This window comes from Panthera leo, chromosome B4 (genome assembly GCF_018350215.1).
Source record: "Panthera leo isolate Ple1 chromosome B4, P.leo_Ple1_pat1.1, whole genome shotgun sequence".
Taxonomy (NCBI): Eukaryota; Metazoa; Chordata; class Mammalia; order Carnivora; family Felidae; genus Panthera; species Panthera leo.
In genome coordinates this window covers 14,111,528-14,129,828 of record NC_056685.1, presented here as the reverse complement: position 1 = coordinate 14,129,828, position 18,301 = coordinate 14,111,528, and the positions used below count along the sequence as shown (strand labels likewise).

Sequence of the window (18,301 nt, the reverse complement as noted above, 5' to 3'; positions counted from 1 at the left end):
AAAAAAAAAATGGCACAACAAATATTAATAGTGTTACTAATCAATTAGAAAAATAAAAAGCATTTAGTAAGATATTTCATTTGATAAATGTAAAAGATCATCCCGATCCACTTTTCAAATCTGAGGAAACCTTTTCCAGTATGCCTACCTTTATGCAAAATCTGATATTTGCTGTCACTGAAATCGAATTAAATTGCGTAGGCTGAAAACTGAACTGCTTTGTACTTTTAAATCCTGTTTCATATCCGCCTCATTCTTTTTCCATCAAGCATGGCTACGCTCACCGTTATACCACAGCATCATTATTCCAACTGTACATCGGGTTGGGGCTGGTGTCAGAGGATTTATAACGTATTGTCCGGCTTTCTGATATATTAGAAGCACTACAGACGTCAGTTTCCTTTAGAACTTATGTGATGAGGGATCTGGGTTGATTTGTTGTCTTTGCTCCAATCAGACCTATTCAGACTAATGTACCATATTGGATGTGACCATAAATTCAAGTTTGCAGTTTTAACTCTAATTAATTATAGGTCACAGCTTTCCCTGAAAATGCAAGAGTACTTTATAATTAGGTGTAGACCGTGAGTGGACCAAATGTTTTGGCAGATAAAACACATAGTGAATATATGTGTATGTTTACGTACAATATATAGTTTGCTAAATTCAGAGTGAATGCTTCAACAAAAACACTAATTCGAAATGACATATGGATTTCTATGTTTATTGCAGCATTATTTACAATAGCCAAGCTACCGAAGTGTCCATAGATGAATGGATAAGGAAGATGGGGTATAGATACACGGTGGAAATTACTCAGCCATAAAAGAATGAGATTCTGCCATTTGCAACAACATGGATGGACCTAGAGTGAAATAAGTCAGAGAAACGCAAATAACATATGATTTCAGTCATACGGGGAACCTAAAAAACAAAGCAAATGCATAAACAAACAAAAAAACCCAGAAACAGATTCATACAGAGGACAAACAAGCAGTCGGCAGAGAGGAGGGAGGGACGGAGAGATAGGCAAAATAGGTGAAGAGGAAGAGGTACAGACTTCTAGTTAACAAAATAAGTAAGTCACAGCGATGAAAAGGACAGCAGAGGGAACAGAGTCCATCATTTTGTTGTAAGTTTGGTGGCAGATGGTAACTACACTTATCACAGTGACCACTGAGTAATGTATAGAGCTGTTGAATCACTGGGTCGTTCACCTGAAACAAATAGAACACTGTATGTGATATTACTATATTACTGTATTACTGAAATATTACTATATTTCAGTAATAAAAATTTTCTAAATGTTTTATTTATTATAACTGGATGACATTTTCTGACACCTGATAAAACTAGGTCTTTTTAAAAATTTTTAAGTAAGCTCCACACCCAGTGTGGGGCTTGAACTCAGGACCTGAGATCAAGCGTCTCATGCTCTAGGGACCAAGCCAGCCGGGTGCCCGATAATAAAAATTTTCTTTAAAAGAATGAATATTTTTGTCCACTACTATAAAATTTTGAGGTTTTCCTTTTAGATCAGAACCAGGGGGCCTGGAACGTTTTGATTTGGTAACTCTTTTCTTTGAAAGACGTCTACAAACTAGCACATTTAGGTTGAGGTGCTACTAACAATAACTCGATCAGTTGTAGCAGTTATTTTAAACCTGTATAAAGATAGTTACAGGGGCGCCTGGGTGGCTCAGTCGGTTGAGCGTCCGACTTCGGCTCAGGTCATGATCTCACAGTCCGTGAGTTCGAGCCCGGCGTCGGGCTCTGGGCTGATGGCTCAGAGCCTGGAGCCTGCTTCCGATTCTGTGTCTCCCTCTCTCTCTGACCCTCCCCTGTTCATGCTCTGTCTCTCTCTGTCTCAAAAATAAATAAACGTTAAAAAAAAATTAAAAAAAAAGAAAGTTACAGTCATCCAGTTAATGATTTGAAGGTAACAGAAAGGGGGAGTTAAGAATAACACTGACCGGTAACTGATATAATTCATAACTCAGCTGCTAACATCATTTGTCGATCAAATACCTCCTCGCAAAGAGACAATCATGTTCACATTCATAGTTTCGTTTATTACTTTTTCAAAAACTCCAGTGCTTTTGAAATCTTCATGTCAAACAAAATCCTATCTATAAAATTATTTTAACGTAGCTAAGTTGACAATCTGATTACAAATAGGAATTTATCTTGTAAAAGTTAATGAACTTTGTCTATGATTTTAACACACAGCCAAGTACTTCCCAAAAAAAGTTGGACACAGAAAATATTTCAGTTTTGAAAGCCATACCTGCTGCAGAATTTAAAGATATGGTTAACCACTCATCTTTCTTAAATAATTCTAATTAAAGTCGAAGTGGGCTGGAATTTGTGATTTCTCTGGGGAAGGGGTACAAACACTTGTAATAGCAGAGACATCTCAGGAAACTATTGGCTTAATGGCATGTGGCAAATTATTTACCCTGAAGGGAGACATTGACTGAGGTCACGGTAGATAGATGAGTCCCAGATGTGACACATTTTCATTATATTTGACACAGGAAGCTGACACATAATTAAAGTATGATTGGGGATTATTTACAGCTTTTGGATGCTGTAGAAATATTCAAATTATACTATAGTATTTTATTAATGAAAACGTCAAGAGTGTCCTTAAATCATTGTTAAGTCGTCTCTTCTATTTTTACTTTCTTAGAAACGTGAAAAAGCCCCATTCCGAATGCTGGCTGTTAGGGCTTACCATTGTTCAGGAGGGACGTGAGCACATTGTGCAAAGCCAGGCAGAGACAACTGGCCATTTCTCATTCCCTCTTTGGCCACCGAACAGGTCCGAGTGCCGGTCATCCTACAAACCATGGCAGACATCTCTTTGGAGTTTAGGTCAATTTCCCAGCAAAACTATAAGGTGTTTCTTACGCACATCAACCCTCTTTTTATAGTCTCTCTACACCATATCATTGTGCCTACCCAGCTTGAGACAGCCACACTCAGCTCCTTATGTTCCTTCTCTCTCCCTGCCCTCTTGGAATGTCTCTGCCTCAAATTATACCCACACCCAGCAAGTTACCACCAGGTCCCCATCTCCTCCTAAGCTGGGTGGGGATGTGGGTTAATCATCCCATAGGGCTCCGTGCCTCTTAGGATTAACATGACTTTCAAAGTCCTGTTCCCCACAGATCAACCCAACCAGCCTCCCCTCCTCTAGCTTCCGGCCTTGCTCGAATGCACCAACCATACTGAATTTCCTCAGGTTCCTCAAATGGAGTCATGTTCTTGCTTATCTCCAGGCTCTATGACTGGCTGTTCCCCAGCTGCATTGACTAATTCTTCCCTCCCTGGCACATGGATGATATTCATTTGTATTTGTTGAATCAAAGCAGCCAGTAATTAACTAATCCAATGATTAAATCAGTTAGCTGCTAGTAATGCTTTAAAGTATTACCTTCCTATGTATTCATGTTAGTTGTCTTAATTGTATTATGGTCAACTGGTGAGATATATATATACATATATATATATATATATATATATATATGTATATATATGTATGTATGTATATATGTATATGTATGTATGTATATATGTATATGTATGTATGTATATATGTGTATATGTATGTATGTATTTTTTTACAAATACATGTATATTCAGTTAGTTGTGTGTGTGTATACTGAGAAGTATAAAGGAAAAATGATGTATTCATTTGACCTGGGGTGGGGTGAAGTAAGATTTCTATTTCAGATTCAAAATGTTATTAACCAATACATTATTGACTATTATTTTCCATAGCTTTTCTTTAAAAGTATGTGCTTCAGTAGCGGGCCAGAGCATTTCAAATACAATAGGTAAGCATGTTTTCATTTTTACACTCCTATGCTACACTGAGAAAAGTTAACAATAAACGTTCCTCTGCAGACCCTATAAAACTTTCAATGAGCCCGTTTCTAATATTAAGATTTCTACTGTATATATGGAAACCTCTCTGTAAATATTCCTTGAATAATTGGTGTTAATATTATCTATAAAAACAGATACCATCATGGGGGAGGGGGAAGTGACTGTGTCAAACCATTACAAAACAAGTTTCATAGCTTGGGGAGTATTTTATAAAACTTTTGCAGCTCGTGTATTTGTTTTTGATCCCAACTATGAAAACAATGTTTTCTGAATAAGCAAGTGGAAATAGAAATTCATTCGAGCACTGCATTCACTGAATACTTTGCCTTTCCTGATTATATTTGCTCTATTTCTGTCCCTTAGGCCTGACCGCCGAGGTATACTTGGACACTCTGAAACAAAAAGGAGCCGTCAAACGCACACTTTTCCTTGACAACAATCAGTCACATTTCATTTTCCCTCTCACCATCAAGCGGCAGAAATCCCTCCAATGCCAGGACTTTGTCGTTTACCTCCGAGTGAGTGTTCCAGAATCACACTTCTGGCCTCCTAACGTTCAGACTCCAATTCCAACCTTTCTTCTCTACTGGACCATCCTTCGGGTCCACAGAGATCCACATCTATTTTCATTTTATAGGAGGAAACTTTCTTCTAAGGGCCACACGCTCCGTTTTTGAGCTTTTCTTCAGCTGACCGAACAGCATGTGGCTATTAATTCCCAAAGCTTCTTTCTGTCTTGCACACTAGCCTGATAATAGTACTCACTCAGGTGGTTTTTATTTCTCACTGCCTCCCTCCCAAAAAACCATAAACATGAAACGCAATTTATTTGAATTTTTCTCCTGCGTGAGGATGCTTGGCCAGATGTTATCGATGTGCATTTCAGAGCCAAGTTGGGAAAACGTTCAGGCATTCAATGCCTTTATTGAAAGTAATTTACAATTCTGTTTTTAAAGAAATGTATATTTACAGTAACTCCAAGACCTACTGTGGAATAAAAGAGCCGAAATATATATAACACTATTATCCCAGCTTTTTTACCAGTCGTGGGGTTATCCTCTTTCTTATTTTGTCTCCGCCCTTCAGGCCTTTGGGGGTACGACCCTCTTCCCCTGGAGGGCTTCTGTTTGTTTTTTCCGAGGGTGGTGAAGGTGTTTTGCAGTTCATGCAAGCTGAAAGAGATAATAAGAGAGGAAAAGAATCAAGATGTTTCCTTCTCCTGAGCCCAAGAGGACTCCTAAATGCGGCCAACCTCATGAAAATAAAAAGTCACGAAACTTTCCATGACATTTATTGCGTATATGAGTATGTTTTTTTCCTTTGCAATTTAACCAATTTGTGTGAGTCACTGAGATCTGCAGAACCTGAAAACTGCCTCCAGAAGCATCTATTTCAACGAAGCCACAAGTCTAAACGGTTTCGTTCCCGAGCGTGTGTTAATTAATCCTATATTCCACCTCAGTCAGCGTGTACCTAAGCCCGCTGCCGTGATAATTACCTCCTCGTTCACGTCCACTGACTGAGGTCACCTGTTGCCTGCCTCTCGCAGACTAACATCATGTAGCTATTTCACAGAGCCTTCCTTGCGTTTGTGATTATTTTCCCTAGGATGAAACCGAATTCCGAGATAAATTATCTCCAATCAACATTAGTTTGAATTACAGTTTGGATGAATCCACCTTTAAAGAAGGCCTGGACGTGAAACCAATATTGAATTACTACAAGGAAAACACTGTCACCGAGCAGGTAGGTCCCCGACGGTCTTTGATGGTTGATTCTCGGTCAGGCCCTGGGCAGCGCTCCTGTGACCTTAACACCAAATCCAGCCTCTTTTGTTTTCATTCCTGCACACAAACTTGTAACGTTTGGGAGATTTTCCTAACGTGTTTCCTGAAACGCTGCATCACTGTGTTTTCGGAAGCCCTTCCCCTTGTGCAACCAAGACTTAATTTGTTCAAAATGTGGCTGTAATGGAATCAATACAGCCTCTGATCCTCAAAGTGCTGCCCGAGTACCTTCTTTATGGACATTTCCGAATGAATGGGGATCAGGCTATTATGTAAACGAAGTTATACCGGAAGATCACTGCCTTGCTTCGGGTTTTTAGCTGGGCAGAATTCACGCAGAGAGAAACGAAAGCCTTGGTTTAATTTGTGGAATCGTTCATAGTTGTCAAGAAAAAAGGATGTGATTCAGGTTTTCCGAGATTATTCCTGATGCCTGTTTGCACAACACAGGCTCACATCCTGGTGGACTGTGGAGAAGACAACATGTGCATTCCTGACCTGAAGCTGTCAGCTAGACCGTAAGTTTAAATAAATAAACTTGTGCGTTTTATCTAATGGAATACAGGTGTTTATTTAAAGCTTCTCTGGAGAAAGTATACACTTCCAACGACTACAAAAAAAAAAAAAAAAAAAAATACCCTGTGTGAAATTCTTGAGCTTGGCAACACTTCGGGTCAGCCTGTGGTTTGGGTCAGTCCTTTGTCACCGGTGTGAAATGAACACACCCTAAGATTTCGCTTGGGCTGTTTTCATCTTTCAGCAAAAGCGGGAAAAAAAAATGTTTTTGTTCAAAGTAAACTCATCTGGGGGGTGGTTCAAGTTGTACGTACTTGCCTGAGTCGTGCGTGCAAGAGACTCGGGCTGGTTCTGTTTCCGCCTTAGCCCGAACCAGCTTGTGCGGGGGCCATGGCTCAAAAGCATCCTTAAAGTTGTCAAACCGTAATCGCTTTTACTTTGCTGAAACAACTATTTTAATGGCACTCTGTGGAGTCAGGCAGAAGGTGTCCCCAAGTCAAATTAAGAATCAAAAGTCTTTCCGGTTGCCTGTAATGGAGAGTCACCAGTCTGGCACTGGTAACTACACTGCATCTTGTTAGGGCAAGAAACAAGAGTCAGATGTACAACATCCTATGTCGGGAAAAGCAGATTCAGGCTTCTCATCCCCAACACACACCCACCCAAGGCCCATCTCGCCGCCAGTGTTTGGAACCTGCTTGGCAGTCTTTTTAGGGGATGTTCTTCCCAAACTTCACGATTGAGCCAGTGTCCGAAACAACAGCTGTGATTGATTAAGGGTTAAAAGTGGCAAAATCGGCTCAGTTTGAGGTTTGGAGAGAAGGAAAATTCCTCAAAATACCTCAGAATCCTCCACCGGCTGAGATTTTATTGTATCTGCCTCTTTCCTTCCCTCTTACAGTTCTCTTGGCATCCACACCTCCCCCTGTCCGTTTCTAAAACGTCTCTGCCTTTTCACCCACTGCTCATCGTCTTCCTGTCGGGTGTGTTGAGTGATACGCCAGGGCTGCCTTATTCTGGCTTGGGAACCAATCACCTGATTTCCTGGATTTCTTTCTGGCAGATTAAGTATGTCAGTAGCCTGAAATTGACCACAGTGGGAGGATTAGGCCGCTGGAATGAGCAAATGCTACACATTGGTACTCTTTTTTTTGTTTTTTTTTTTTTGGTAATGTTGTTCAGCGTTACCAGCACACCACTGGATGTCCTCCTGCTCTGCCCATACAGATGCGGTTCTCTTACTTCTTCTCACCACCCCCTCATGATGATCCAACCATCTTCTTGTCGAAGTCTCATATTTCCCTATCTTCCTTCTTTCCTTCCAAGTCCTTAGATAAAATATCTGCGAATCCAGAGAAGTATCGTAACTAATATTCCTTTTAAACTACGTTTTTAGAGATAAGTATCAGCTCATCATTGGAGATGAAAATCATCTTATGCTCATAATCAATGCAAGAAATGAAGGAGAAGGTGCCTACGAAGCTGAACTCTTCGTGATGACACCAGAAGAGGCAGATTATGTTGGGATTGAACGCAGCAACAAGGTAATGCCTTGCCCAGTATTTGAAGTCGGAAAGAACTCCGGTATATATTTGAAGTCAAAGCGACATTAAGTAGAGCCATCTTAGCTGAGACTTTCTTCCCAAATGAAGGAGAACAAAATGGCACCCGGCTTTGCTAATCATAATAGCAGTGAGCCAGGAAGGGGAGGTGGTCTTAAGCAATATTAATATCTTTCTTGGCCATAGTGCAAAGATCAGTTGGGCAAAGATGGAGAGCTGAAGCAAGGAAGAGAATACAGCTGGCTGAGAGAAGAATCTCACTAATGCGATCTATCAGCTAGACTCCCCTGTTAACTCCCACCCTCGCTGGCTGTTTTCAGGCCTTTGTTTTTAGTTCCCTTCGTTTCAAGCAGGTCCCGGGAGCTCTGGTTTTCATTATTGCTTATAGAGGAAGGTCTGACCAATCCCAGCTGAGCACTGATAACAGCAGAGACAGGCACTGGAAAGGAAACACGTTCATTTTTCTTTCTTCGTGGCCCACCTTTTTGGGACCAGGACCGAGAAAAGCCAGGTCTTTGTCATTATTTGCTGGTCGGGCAATGCCACCATTTATTAAACTGACAATGCTTTTTACGATCTTTCCTCTCCTTTATCAGAACATGAATCTTCCCACTCAGGGTATCCTCAGGTTCTGCTGTGTTTTTAATCACTTGGTCTAAAAACACATCAAAAATACATTGCAGGACAGTGGGGAAAGTCCCTCATTTTCAGAAATGTACAGACTCACAATCAAGGACAGAGACCCACTTTAACATTTCCTCATGGCCACCTCTGTGCTTCACATAGAACGAGGCACGAAGGGAACTCCTTTAAGACATGCCGATGGGTTTGTTCATTGAACTACTATTTGTTAAATGTCTGTTAATTTCCAAATACCACATACTTTGAGGCGTATGAACATTCTAATGACTAAATAATTTTTTTAATTTTAAGTTTGTTTATTTTGAGGGTGTGGGGGAGAGACAGCAAACGGGGGAGGGGCAGAGAGCAAGACAGAGAGAATCCCAAACAGGCTCAGCGCGGTCAGCATAGAGCCCAACATGGGGCTCAGACTCATGAACCACAAGATCATGACCTGAGCTGAAATCAAAAGTCAGTTGCATACCCAACTAAGCCGCCCAGGTGCCCCATAAAGACTAAATAATTTAATGAAAAACGATTTCTCTCAAGAGATGTTAGCAGGGGTACCTGGCTAGCTCAGTCAGAAGAGCATGTGACTCTTGATCTCAGGGTCATGAGTTCGAGCCCCACGTTGGGTGTAGAGATTACTTTAAAAAAATTTTTTTAATGTTTTTTATTTATTCTTAAGAGAGAGAGAGACAGAGCATGAGTGGATGAGGGGCAGAGCAAGAGAGGAACACAGAATCGGAAGCAGGCTCCAGGCTCTGAGCTGTCAGCACAGAGCCCCACGAGGGGCTCAAACCCACAAGCTATTGAGATCATGACCTGAGCCGGAGTCGGACGCCAACCAACTGAGCCACCCAGGCACCCCTAGAAATTATTAAAAAAAAAAAAGGTAGACAATAACTTAAAAAAAATTAATGTCAGCAAACTGTTGCGATGTTGATACTTCATAGGCATTTATAGATGTAGAGATTATTAAAATCTCTACTCACCCCTCTAGGCTTGCGGTTCATGTGTTGGTTAAATTATCTTCTTCGTGAAAAATAAAAAAAGAAATCCAGGTGAGTGATCATCACATATCTTTGACAGTCATAGAATCATTACGAGTTTCTGTTGGAGAAATTTATGGAAAAATATCACCTGTACACACTTACATGCAAATACTATGTAAACAAACAAAGAAATGAGGCTTGAGTATGTTATTTTTAAAAATGTTCCGTGGCTTCACTCATGTTTTCATTTCAGTTCCTTCATGTCATTCCACCCCCGACTTCGTTAAACAAAGCGTCTTTTCTAAAATGTTCTTTTAGCAAAACATCCAGTTTACCGTGGACTTGGTTGCATGGAAAATATGGGAGAACGCTTATCGTTTCCATCTCTGGCTGTAAACATTACAACGGACATCGTCCACAGTCTCAAATAAGCCCCTTAACTTTTTTTCTTCCATCAGCTTCCCTTGGGCAGAGACTTAGCTCAGTCTTTGAATCTCGCATGACTGAAGCCACATTCTAATTTGTTCTTTCTCTCTAAGCAGTTTGAGGTTTGCGTACCTTTTTTTTTGAACTCAGCTCAAGGGTTTTTTTTTTAGACAATCTTCTCTCAGGGGAAAACGTATTAGGATTATCTGATTGTAAGTTTTGTTATTCTTTTGTTGAACACATTCATCATTTCAAAAATATAAATGCTGACCATCTCCTTCTCTGGAAACCTTCACCGAGCCAGACTTCATACTTCCCTTTGCTGACTTTTTCTAAAATGTTCTAGGAATAAGGGCTTATGTGCTTTATGTGATGATTATGATTAGCATTATTATTATGGCAAAAATATATGTAATATATTTTAGCATTTTAACCATTTCTAAGTGTGTCATTCAATGGGATTAAGTGCATTCACATGATTGCACAACCTTTACCTAAAACCATCCAGCAAAGAACTTTTTCATCTTCCCAGATGGAAACCCTGTACTCACTCAACACTAACACCTGTTCCCCCAGCCCCTGGTAACCACAGGTCAGCTTTCTGTCTCTATGCATTTGGTATCCGGGGGACCTCATGGACCACCTCCCCTGCCTCCTGGCCACCTCACATCCAGCGTGTCCAGAACTAGATTTGTCAACCTCCCAGACTCACCCTTCTCCCGCCTCCATGGCCTGGGTCAGAGAAAGGCACCAGGAGCCACCTCGTTTCTCCAGCCCACCTCTGTCCCCAGTTCATCTCTTCTCTCCACCTGCTGCCCCTGACACCGCCCCTGACACCTGCCTTCATCAGAGCTGGCGTGATCTTCTGCCGAGATCACAAATGTCTCCTAACTAATCTCCCCATCTCCCTGCCTCCCCTCCCCTCTCTGCAAGGGGTCGTCCTCTCCCTAAAATGTAAATCTGACCACAGCACCCTCTTGCTGCAACCCCTCATTAAGTCCCCATTGCTTTGAGGATAAAGCCCAAAGCCCCTCAGTAACTACCGAGGCCCTTACTTCTGTCACCCCTGTTCACCTCTTTAGCCTCTCGTCCCTGGGCTTGGATCCTTTCCCTTCCCCCGCACCCTACATGCCAGCAGGACTGAATTTCTTTCCAGTTCCTGGAGTGCACGTGTGCTCTGTTGCCACAAGAGTTTGTGGCTGCTGCTCATTCTCTCGGATGCACCAACTCCACTCCCTCCTCCCCTTTATCCAGCTCACTTCTTTCTCTTTATCCTTCAAGTCTCAGCTCAGTCATGATTGAGGCTGCAAACGTGTATTGAAGAATCGAGATGGGCTGGGCACTGCTCTGAGATCTTATATGGGTTTAATTTACTTAATCTCCGTAGCGGACTTGTAGCAAAACAGAAAGGCTATCGGTATCCCCCACTTACAGAGGAGGAGAGATTTACTAACATGCCTAACACAGCTGTTGCCTGGCATACACTTCACTGGTGGGTCCAATCCCGTGCTCTTAACCACTGGTCTGCACTGCCCCCCAGCAGCCTGATGTCACCTCCTTCAATCTGCTACTTACATCTAAGTGCATAACCTCCTCTATCATTATGAATCTCTCCTATCGTAAAACTGAAACTGCACTGATTATGTTTCCATTACTTTTTAGAATGCTTGTGATTACTTATTATGGTTGTTACAGTAATTGGAAATTCGGTGAGGACAAGGAGTTTTTATCAGTTCCTGGTAAATAGCAGGTACACAGTACATATTTTTAGTGAATGAATAATATGTTAAGAGCTATAAATGGATTACAGCAAGAGTGTCCCTGGAACACCTAAGGAAAATAATCTAGAAATATCTAGAAAAACAATCATTGTTCCTCTCAGAGAAAGGAAGTAAAGGTTAAAAAAAGAAAAAGGGTGGGAGGGACTGGGGAAAGAAAAGATCTTTGATTGATGTGAAAAAGCTATTTCTAGAAAGCTGGGAAAAATGTACATATAACTTTTAACCTTTAGATAAGATAAAAATATTTACTATAGAAACTAACTTTGAATTATATATTCAAAGGGCTCGTGGACATTTTAAAAAACGTTTTAGCTGGGTTCTTTTTTTCTGTTTTCAGGATTGACTTAATAATTTGAACACAAACATCTCTGTACAATTAGGGTTAGTTACAGATCCTTAAGAATTTAAAGGGGTGTCTGGGTGGCTTGGTTGGTTAAGCGTCCGACTTAGGCTCGGGTCATGATCTCACGGTCCGTGAGTTCAAGCCCCGCGTCGGGCTCTGTGCTGACAGCTCAGAGACTGGAGCCTGTTTCAGATTCTGTGTCTCCCTCTCTCTCTGCTCCTCCCTTGTTCATGCTCTGTCTCTCTCTGTCTCAAAAATAAATAAACGTTAAAAAAAAAGTTAAAAAAAAAATTTAAATACATGCTAATGCTATCTTTCAGAAGAGAGAGCATTACCAGCTTTTTGAAAATATGTTTCTTAGCTGCCTAGATACTAATGTGTCATGCAAGTTATTTAGAGAGAGCATATATTAAGGTGCCTCCAGATATCGGTCAGTTGCTCCTTTCTGATCATTCTGAACAGACTTTTCAGTGGGTGTTCCTACCTGGTTGACTGCAGGAGGGAGGATTTGTGTGTGTGTGTGTGTGTGTGTGTGTGTGTGTGTGTGATTTTTAATTTATTTTTGAGAGAGAGTGTGAGCAGGGGACAGAAGGAGAGGGAGACACAGAATCCGTAGCAGGCTCCAGGCTCTGAGCTGTCAGCACAGAGCCAGACGTGGGGCTCCAACTCATAGACTGCAAGATCATGACCTGAGCTTGAAGTCAGACGCTTAACTGACTGAGCCCCCCAGGCGCCCCCAGGAGGGAGGATTTTATAGTTAGTTGTGTTTCCATTCATTTCAGCCCCATCTTAGCAAAGCGTGTGATCTGCTCCTGCTGTCTCCTGACACCATTTACTGCTCTGTGCCCAACACGGCTCCAGGCACTGGGAATAAAAGAGATACAAAAAACCCCTGTCCCCCTGAGGTTAATTTTCTCGAGGCAAAATTAACAAAATTTTTCACCTTGATGTCTGGTTGTTTGTCTAGCTTCTCATTGTTTTGGTGTTGGATCTTGGTTTTTCCTCAATGAAGTGGGAAGAATGGGATAGAGGGTGATTTCTGAAACTTTTACATGAGAATTCACATTACTTCCTTAAATGAAATTTCGGTAGAGCTGACAGATGGACAGATGGTCCTCATACTCTTCCTTCCACGGACCTCTCCTGGGGCGGAAATTCCCAAAAGGTTGCTCCTTGTGAAGGTCCCCCTGTTGTCAGCTTATCTCTGGGTATGAGGATGACGGGTCATGTTAGTGGCACTTCGTAAGTTAGAGGGAAATAAGGGGTGAACGTTTGTAGCTATCACTGGAGGTGGAGCAGGGCCACAGGGACATCAGGTTTTGAAAAATGGAAAGGGACTAAGGGTGGACAGCAAGGTGCGGATTTCGAGGCAGCTGGGAGTAGCATCAAGACACGAGAGAGACCTGACGCAGAGGGAAGAAGTTCAGAGATAAAGCTCCCTCACTTCTCCCTTTCGTTTGCTGTAACCTTGAGAACTTGTCCCGCACCTAGCTCTAAACGCCTCTTCAAACTTGAGTTTTTATACTTTCTGATGAGAACAGGCTATAAGGGGAAGAAGGGAGACAGGAAGCACTGGGGAAACACGAAAGCGTTCTCTTCCTGTCTTGAGTATTTAGAGGAACGAACAGAGATCGTTGTGTCGCCTCAAAATTAGGACCATGGTGTGTAGGACTCTGTGTTCAGAGCAGTTCTCTTGCACATGGTCACCGAGGCATACGATACCCTCTGCTAATAGCCGCCATTTCATCTTGGCAAGAATAAATTTGTTCCGTGGTGGTTACTCATCTGTGATCCTCCTGGCCCAAATTTAACATGAGCAATAGTGCCAATAATTTCTAAAACGTTCCTTGTTGCACGTGGTAAGCATTTTGCTCCTCCGTGAAACACATCGCGCTTACCGCTCCAACCTCCTTCTCAAATTAAACTCTGATCTTTCTGTCTCCCAAGCGTCTCTTCCTTGTTAATGGTCACCCGTGAACTCCTGGGCCCGGTGGCCCACACGGGTGTTTGAAATCAAGGGAAGCTTGCCGCCCACACCGCGTTGCCTTTGTGACAGGATGTAACTTATTTGCCGCCACCCCCCCCCCCCCCCCGCCACCCCCCCGAACTCCATGCTGGTGTTCTTTCCCACTGCAGGGGCTACGTCCACTGAGCTGTGAGTACAAGATGGAAAATACAAGCCGGATGGTGGTGTGTGACCTTGGCAACCCTATGGTGGCTGGAACAAATGTAAGAGAAACCCAGAAGCCCTTCCTAGGTTCTAATTGCATTTTAAAGACAGCTCGTGGAAAGCGCGCCCCCACTGGCACTCAGCTGTTTAGCACCTGGTAACAAAAACAAATTAGGCAGGAAACGACGGGGGGGGGGGGGGGGGGGGGGGGGGGGGGGCATTACATCCTATACAGAGTGGGAACCCTGAGGTTAAACACATGAAAAGATGGATACTTTCATATGCTTTCTCTTTTCATTTTACTCTTAACATGTCTTTTAGATGGTACACATCTATGAAGACTTTTTTTTTTTTTTTTCTTTTTTACTACAGATCTTTTCTTGGGATATTTGTTTCTTTGAATCTCACGGCAGTTCAATTGTTTCTCGGTATTCCGTAAATGACTTAAGAAATAACATAAGTAAAGACTTTAGCAAAGGTGATTAAACTTGGATTTTTGACATACGTCCCGTCCCGTATGGGTATCATTCACAGTATTTTCATATTAAAAATGTTACCATGATCTAGGTTTTGAGTCAGCTCTGCCAGGTCTATATTTTCCATGCATTTGAACTTGAGAATAATACTGAAATGTGTTTGTAGCAAGAAAAAGAGAGAGTTAATAATGATCTGTAATGTGAATTTGGAAGAATAAAGACATGTTTTTCTTCTTCTTTCCTTGTTTCCAGATTTAGGAACTTCTCATTCGGGTTTTCTTGTGGACAATAAGTTTATTTTATTGCAACTGCCATTTAAGTACACATAGTAACTTGTTGTAATAAATATCCCAGTGGACATACTTATTATGAAGTCATAAATCAGAAAAAAATTCTGAAATCTGCAAATACTGCATATTTAAATGTTTCATAAACTAAACATATGTATTCCTTTGTTTTAAATTAGATATTTATGATTATCAATGAAGTGGCCTATTTGAAAAAAATTTCATAAAAATTCATAATTGCATAGGTTTGTATTAGAATAGCTTCCCAAAGTATATTCCAAAGAGTGTTGATCCCTTGAGATAAGGCTTTAAAAGGGAGTTCTGTGGTCACTGCTGGGTATCATATTCTCCTCTGGAACATTTAGGTGCACATTTGCATTTTAAAGGTGATGAGAAGTCCTGCAGTAAATAAACCTTTTAGCCCAAGGTCTCTCACATTTATTTGAGCATTTGAAAGTATCAAGTAATTCCTATTCCCAATTTTTACTTTAGGGTATTCTGCTACAATATTTTTGCTTTCTTACGCTCTAAAAGTAAATAATATTTTTGCTTTTTTACACACTTTTTACGCTCTTTATTTAAACTCCCAGTTATTTATAAAGTGTGCCAAGCTATAGTCTGGTAAATTCACTTGTTAGGCCAAAAGAAGTAACTATTTAAATGAAAGATAAAATTTTATAACAGTTTTTTATTAGCTAACATGTACTGATTGCTCTCTGTGTTATAAATGCATCACTAAGTACTTTTTTTATGTTATCTCGTTAAATTTTCACAACCAACAATCCCATTAGTTGAGTATTTCTCCTGTGTTATAGATGACGAGATTGAGACTGAGAGATATCAAATAAATTTCCCCAAATCACACAGATAATGAACTACGAAACCAAGATTCGAACCAGGACCTCACACAAAGTCCATGTTGTGTCTGGTCTGCAAAATTGGGAAAAGTATTTGGATAAAAACTAATGAATAACAGACAAGATGAGATTTTTAAACGAAGCCATGAAAGACAGAATGGGATTTCTCAGCTGAGAAATTGGGACATTTTCCATTAGAATCCTTTTGTCCAGAAACTAATAAATCCTTTTGCTGGTTATCAAGAAAAATCCAATCACCTAATTTGGCATGAAGAAGAGGTCTACCTAACACTAAAGAGGAACAGATTGACATGGTAACCATGGCATTTGCATAAAATTTTATAAAAATGACCAGGCACTCATTCCTTTTTCAGTATTACAAGTGTTCAATCTAAACCAGAGATCATCCAAGATCATTAATAACAAATAATAATCTTGGAGCAAAACTGGCCACTGGTGTCATTCAAAGAGGGTAAAAATGCAGTGTGGTCTTAACCATGGATGTATTTATGTGAAATGATGTCTGCCCGTTTTACCAGCAAATAATTTTTGGAAGTCAAGGAGGTAAATTGTTTGTATTCATTTATCTGTGAGGTCTCTAGTGGAAGAAACCTAATAGCTTTCTTATCTCACCCTTTAATGCCCTTAAACACATCAAATTTTATTGCATTCTGTTTTCTTTTAAAACACTTTGATTTATTTACTTCTTCATTTTGTACTAAAAAAAATACTCTCAGTGGATCGTAGTAAAATTCCAAATATAAAAGCAGCCCTAAATATTAAAAAGCATCATAAATCACCAGAAACATTTAGTTAAGTCCCACTCAATATTTAAAAAAAAAAACAGTTTTCGAGTGATTTTATTTTAATTTAACAAAACATTCAAGGTAGTATTCAGAAGTATTACTCCTGATTTGTAAGTAGTAATGTCATTTTCATATAATAGCTATAGTCATATAAAACAGGTGCCAATAGGATTTATAAAAACTTGGAAAATCTCTCAAGCAGGAAGACGAGTAAATGGTGGTTCAGCAAAAGTCCTTCAGAATCAGCGCCCAGATATTTGGTGTTTGGTTCTAGCTGAGAACACATGTGTCTCTTACAATATGAAATTGTCACATCTTTATTGTATCTTTGTACCAGGCTGAATTGTTCTGTAGGAACCGACATTAGCCAGGCTTCATCCCAATAGAGTAAGATCCCCACCACTGGAACTGTTTTAGTGCATCCCTTCTGTATACCTGGTACCAAGCTAGAGTCTGACAATATCAAGATGAAAATATACAACGCCCATTCAATAAGAAACTCAACATTAACACTATCGGAGGTTGCAAAGAAGGAGATGGGGGAATAAAGAGAAAATTTCTGCCTGACCGGGCCTGTGGGATCGGATAGTATGTTGCAGGAGGATCTCTTGTCCTGAGCTTTGAAGCATGAGTAGAACGTCTTCAAGTAGAAGAAAGCAGAAAAGTTTTAAGGTTTTCAAAGAAGGGGGAAGTGTATGTGCAAAGTCCCAGGGGTCTGACCAAAAATTGCACATTTGATATCATAAAAGAATTCATCATGGCTGGGGCATAAGGATGCATAGGCTTGATAGATACACATGGGTTTAAATCCCAGCTTTGCTGCTCATCAGTTGTGATACCTTGGACGAGTCACATTGAAATGGGAGAATCACCACATTCAGGAAAGTTTGGAGCAGTGCACTGACATGATATATATAAAGCCACTGGGACAGTGCCTGCTTGTAACGCATTCAGTAAGGGCTAGGGAAATGATGACGATTTATGATTAGAATGATGATTTATTATTAGTTCATATTACTACTGGTTCATATTAACACGAGTTTTTAATCAATGATCTGATTCTCGGGGCGTAGTGGCCTTGAGTGCAGCTTCCAGAGTCAGCTTGCAAGAATTTCAATTCCAACTCTACAGGTCCTTTGCTGTGCACCTGGAGGAAGGCACTTGATCTCCCTGATCCTCAGATGACTGCTCAGAGTGTAAAATGTCAACAATCAGAGTACCCACCTCATGGGGTGGTTGTCATGATTACGTGAGACAAGGCATATAAGGCTTTAGCACAGTACATAGGAGAGTAAGTGATAGAATTATTGGCTCTTATTTTTACTTCCTTATTGATATTATCATTGGACTAATTTTCCCCAAAGTTTTAAAAACCTGTCCTCAGCTTAAAAAAATAAGAGGTTTAAAACTTTGGGAAATCAAGAAAGGTACAAAAACAATCCCTACGCTCATAACCTTAATATTATTACCATAGCATAGTATTCTGGTATATATTTTTTTACAATACACCCTCACTCCTGTACAGTCATTTTTCCACCGACAAACTTTTAAAACAATACCTGAAACACACTGCATGTACAACTTTGTAACCTTTTTCTTTATCGGTCATCGTTCCATTAGAAGCATTTTCCACGTATTTGCGTAGGCGTCCCACCCAATGACCCAATTCGCAGTCAGTTTCAATGACGCCGTAAATGTGCATCAAATACAAGCATTACAGTTTTCCAAATCAATTGCCTCTTGTATATTTAGGTTGTTTTTAATTTAGCACATAGGAAGG

At 40.6% G+C, this 18,301-nt stretch overlaps 1 protein-coding gene across 1 annotated transcript in view; it reads left to right on the top strand.

Annotated features, from left to right (window-relative positions):
* Positions 1-18,301, top strand: part of ITGA8 (integrin subunit alpha 8) — a 188,410-nt gene that overhangs the window by 115,374 nt on the left and 54,735 nt on the right. The window contains exons 16-21 of the mRNA XM_042944993.1: positions 3,787-3,842; positions 4,258-4,412; positions 5,503-5,640; positions 6,132-6,199; positions 7,594-7,741; positions 14,062-14,154. Of these exons, the coding sequence (XP_042800927.1) occupies positions 3,787-3,842; positions 4,258-4,412; positions 5,503-5,640; positions 6,132-6,199; positions 7,594-7,741; positions 14,062-14,154 (658 nt within the window). The remainder of the gene's footprint in view (positions 1-3,786; positions 3,843-4,257; positions 4,413-5,502; positions 5,641-6,131; positions 6,200-7,593; positions 7,742-14,061; positions 14,155-18,301) is intronic.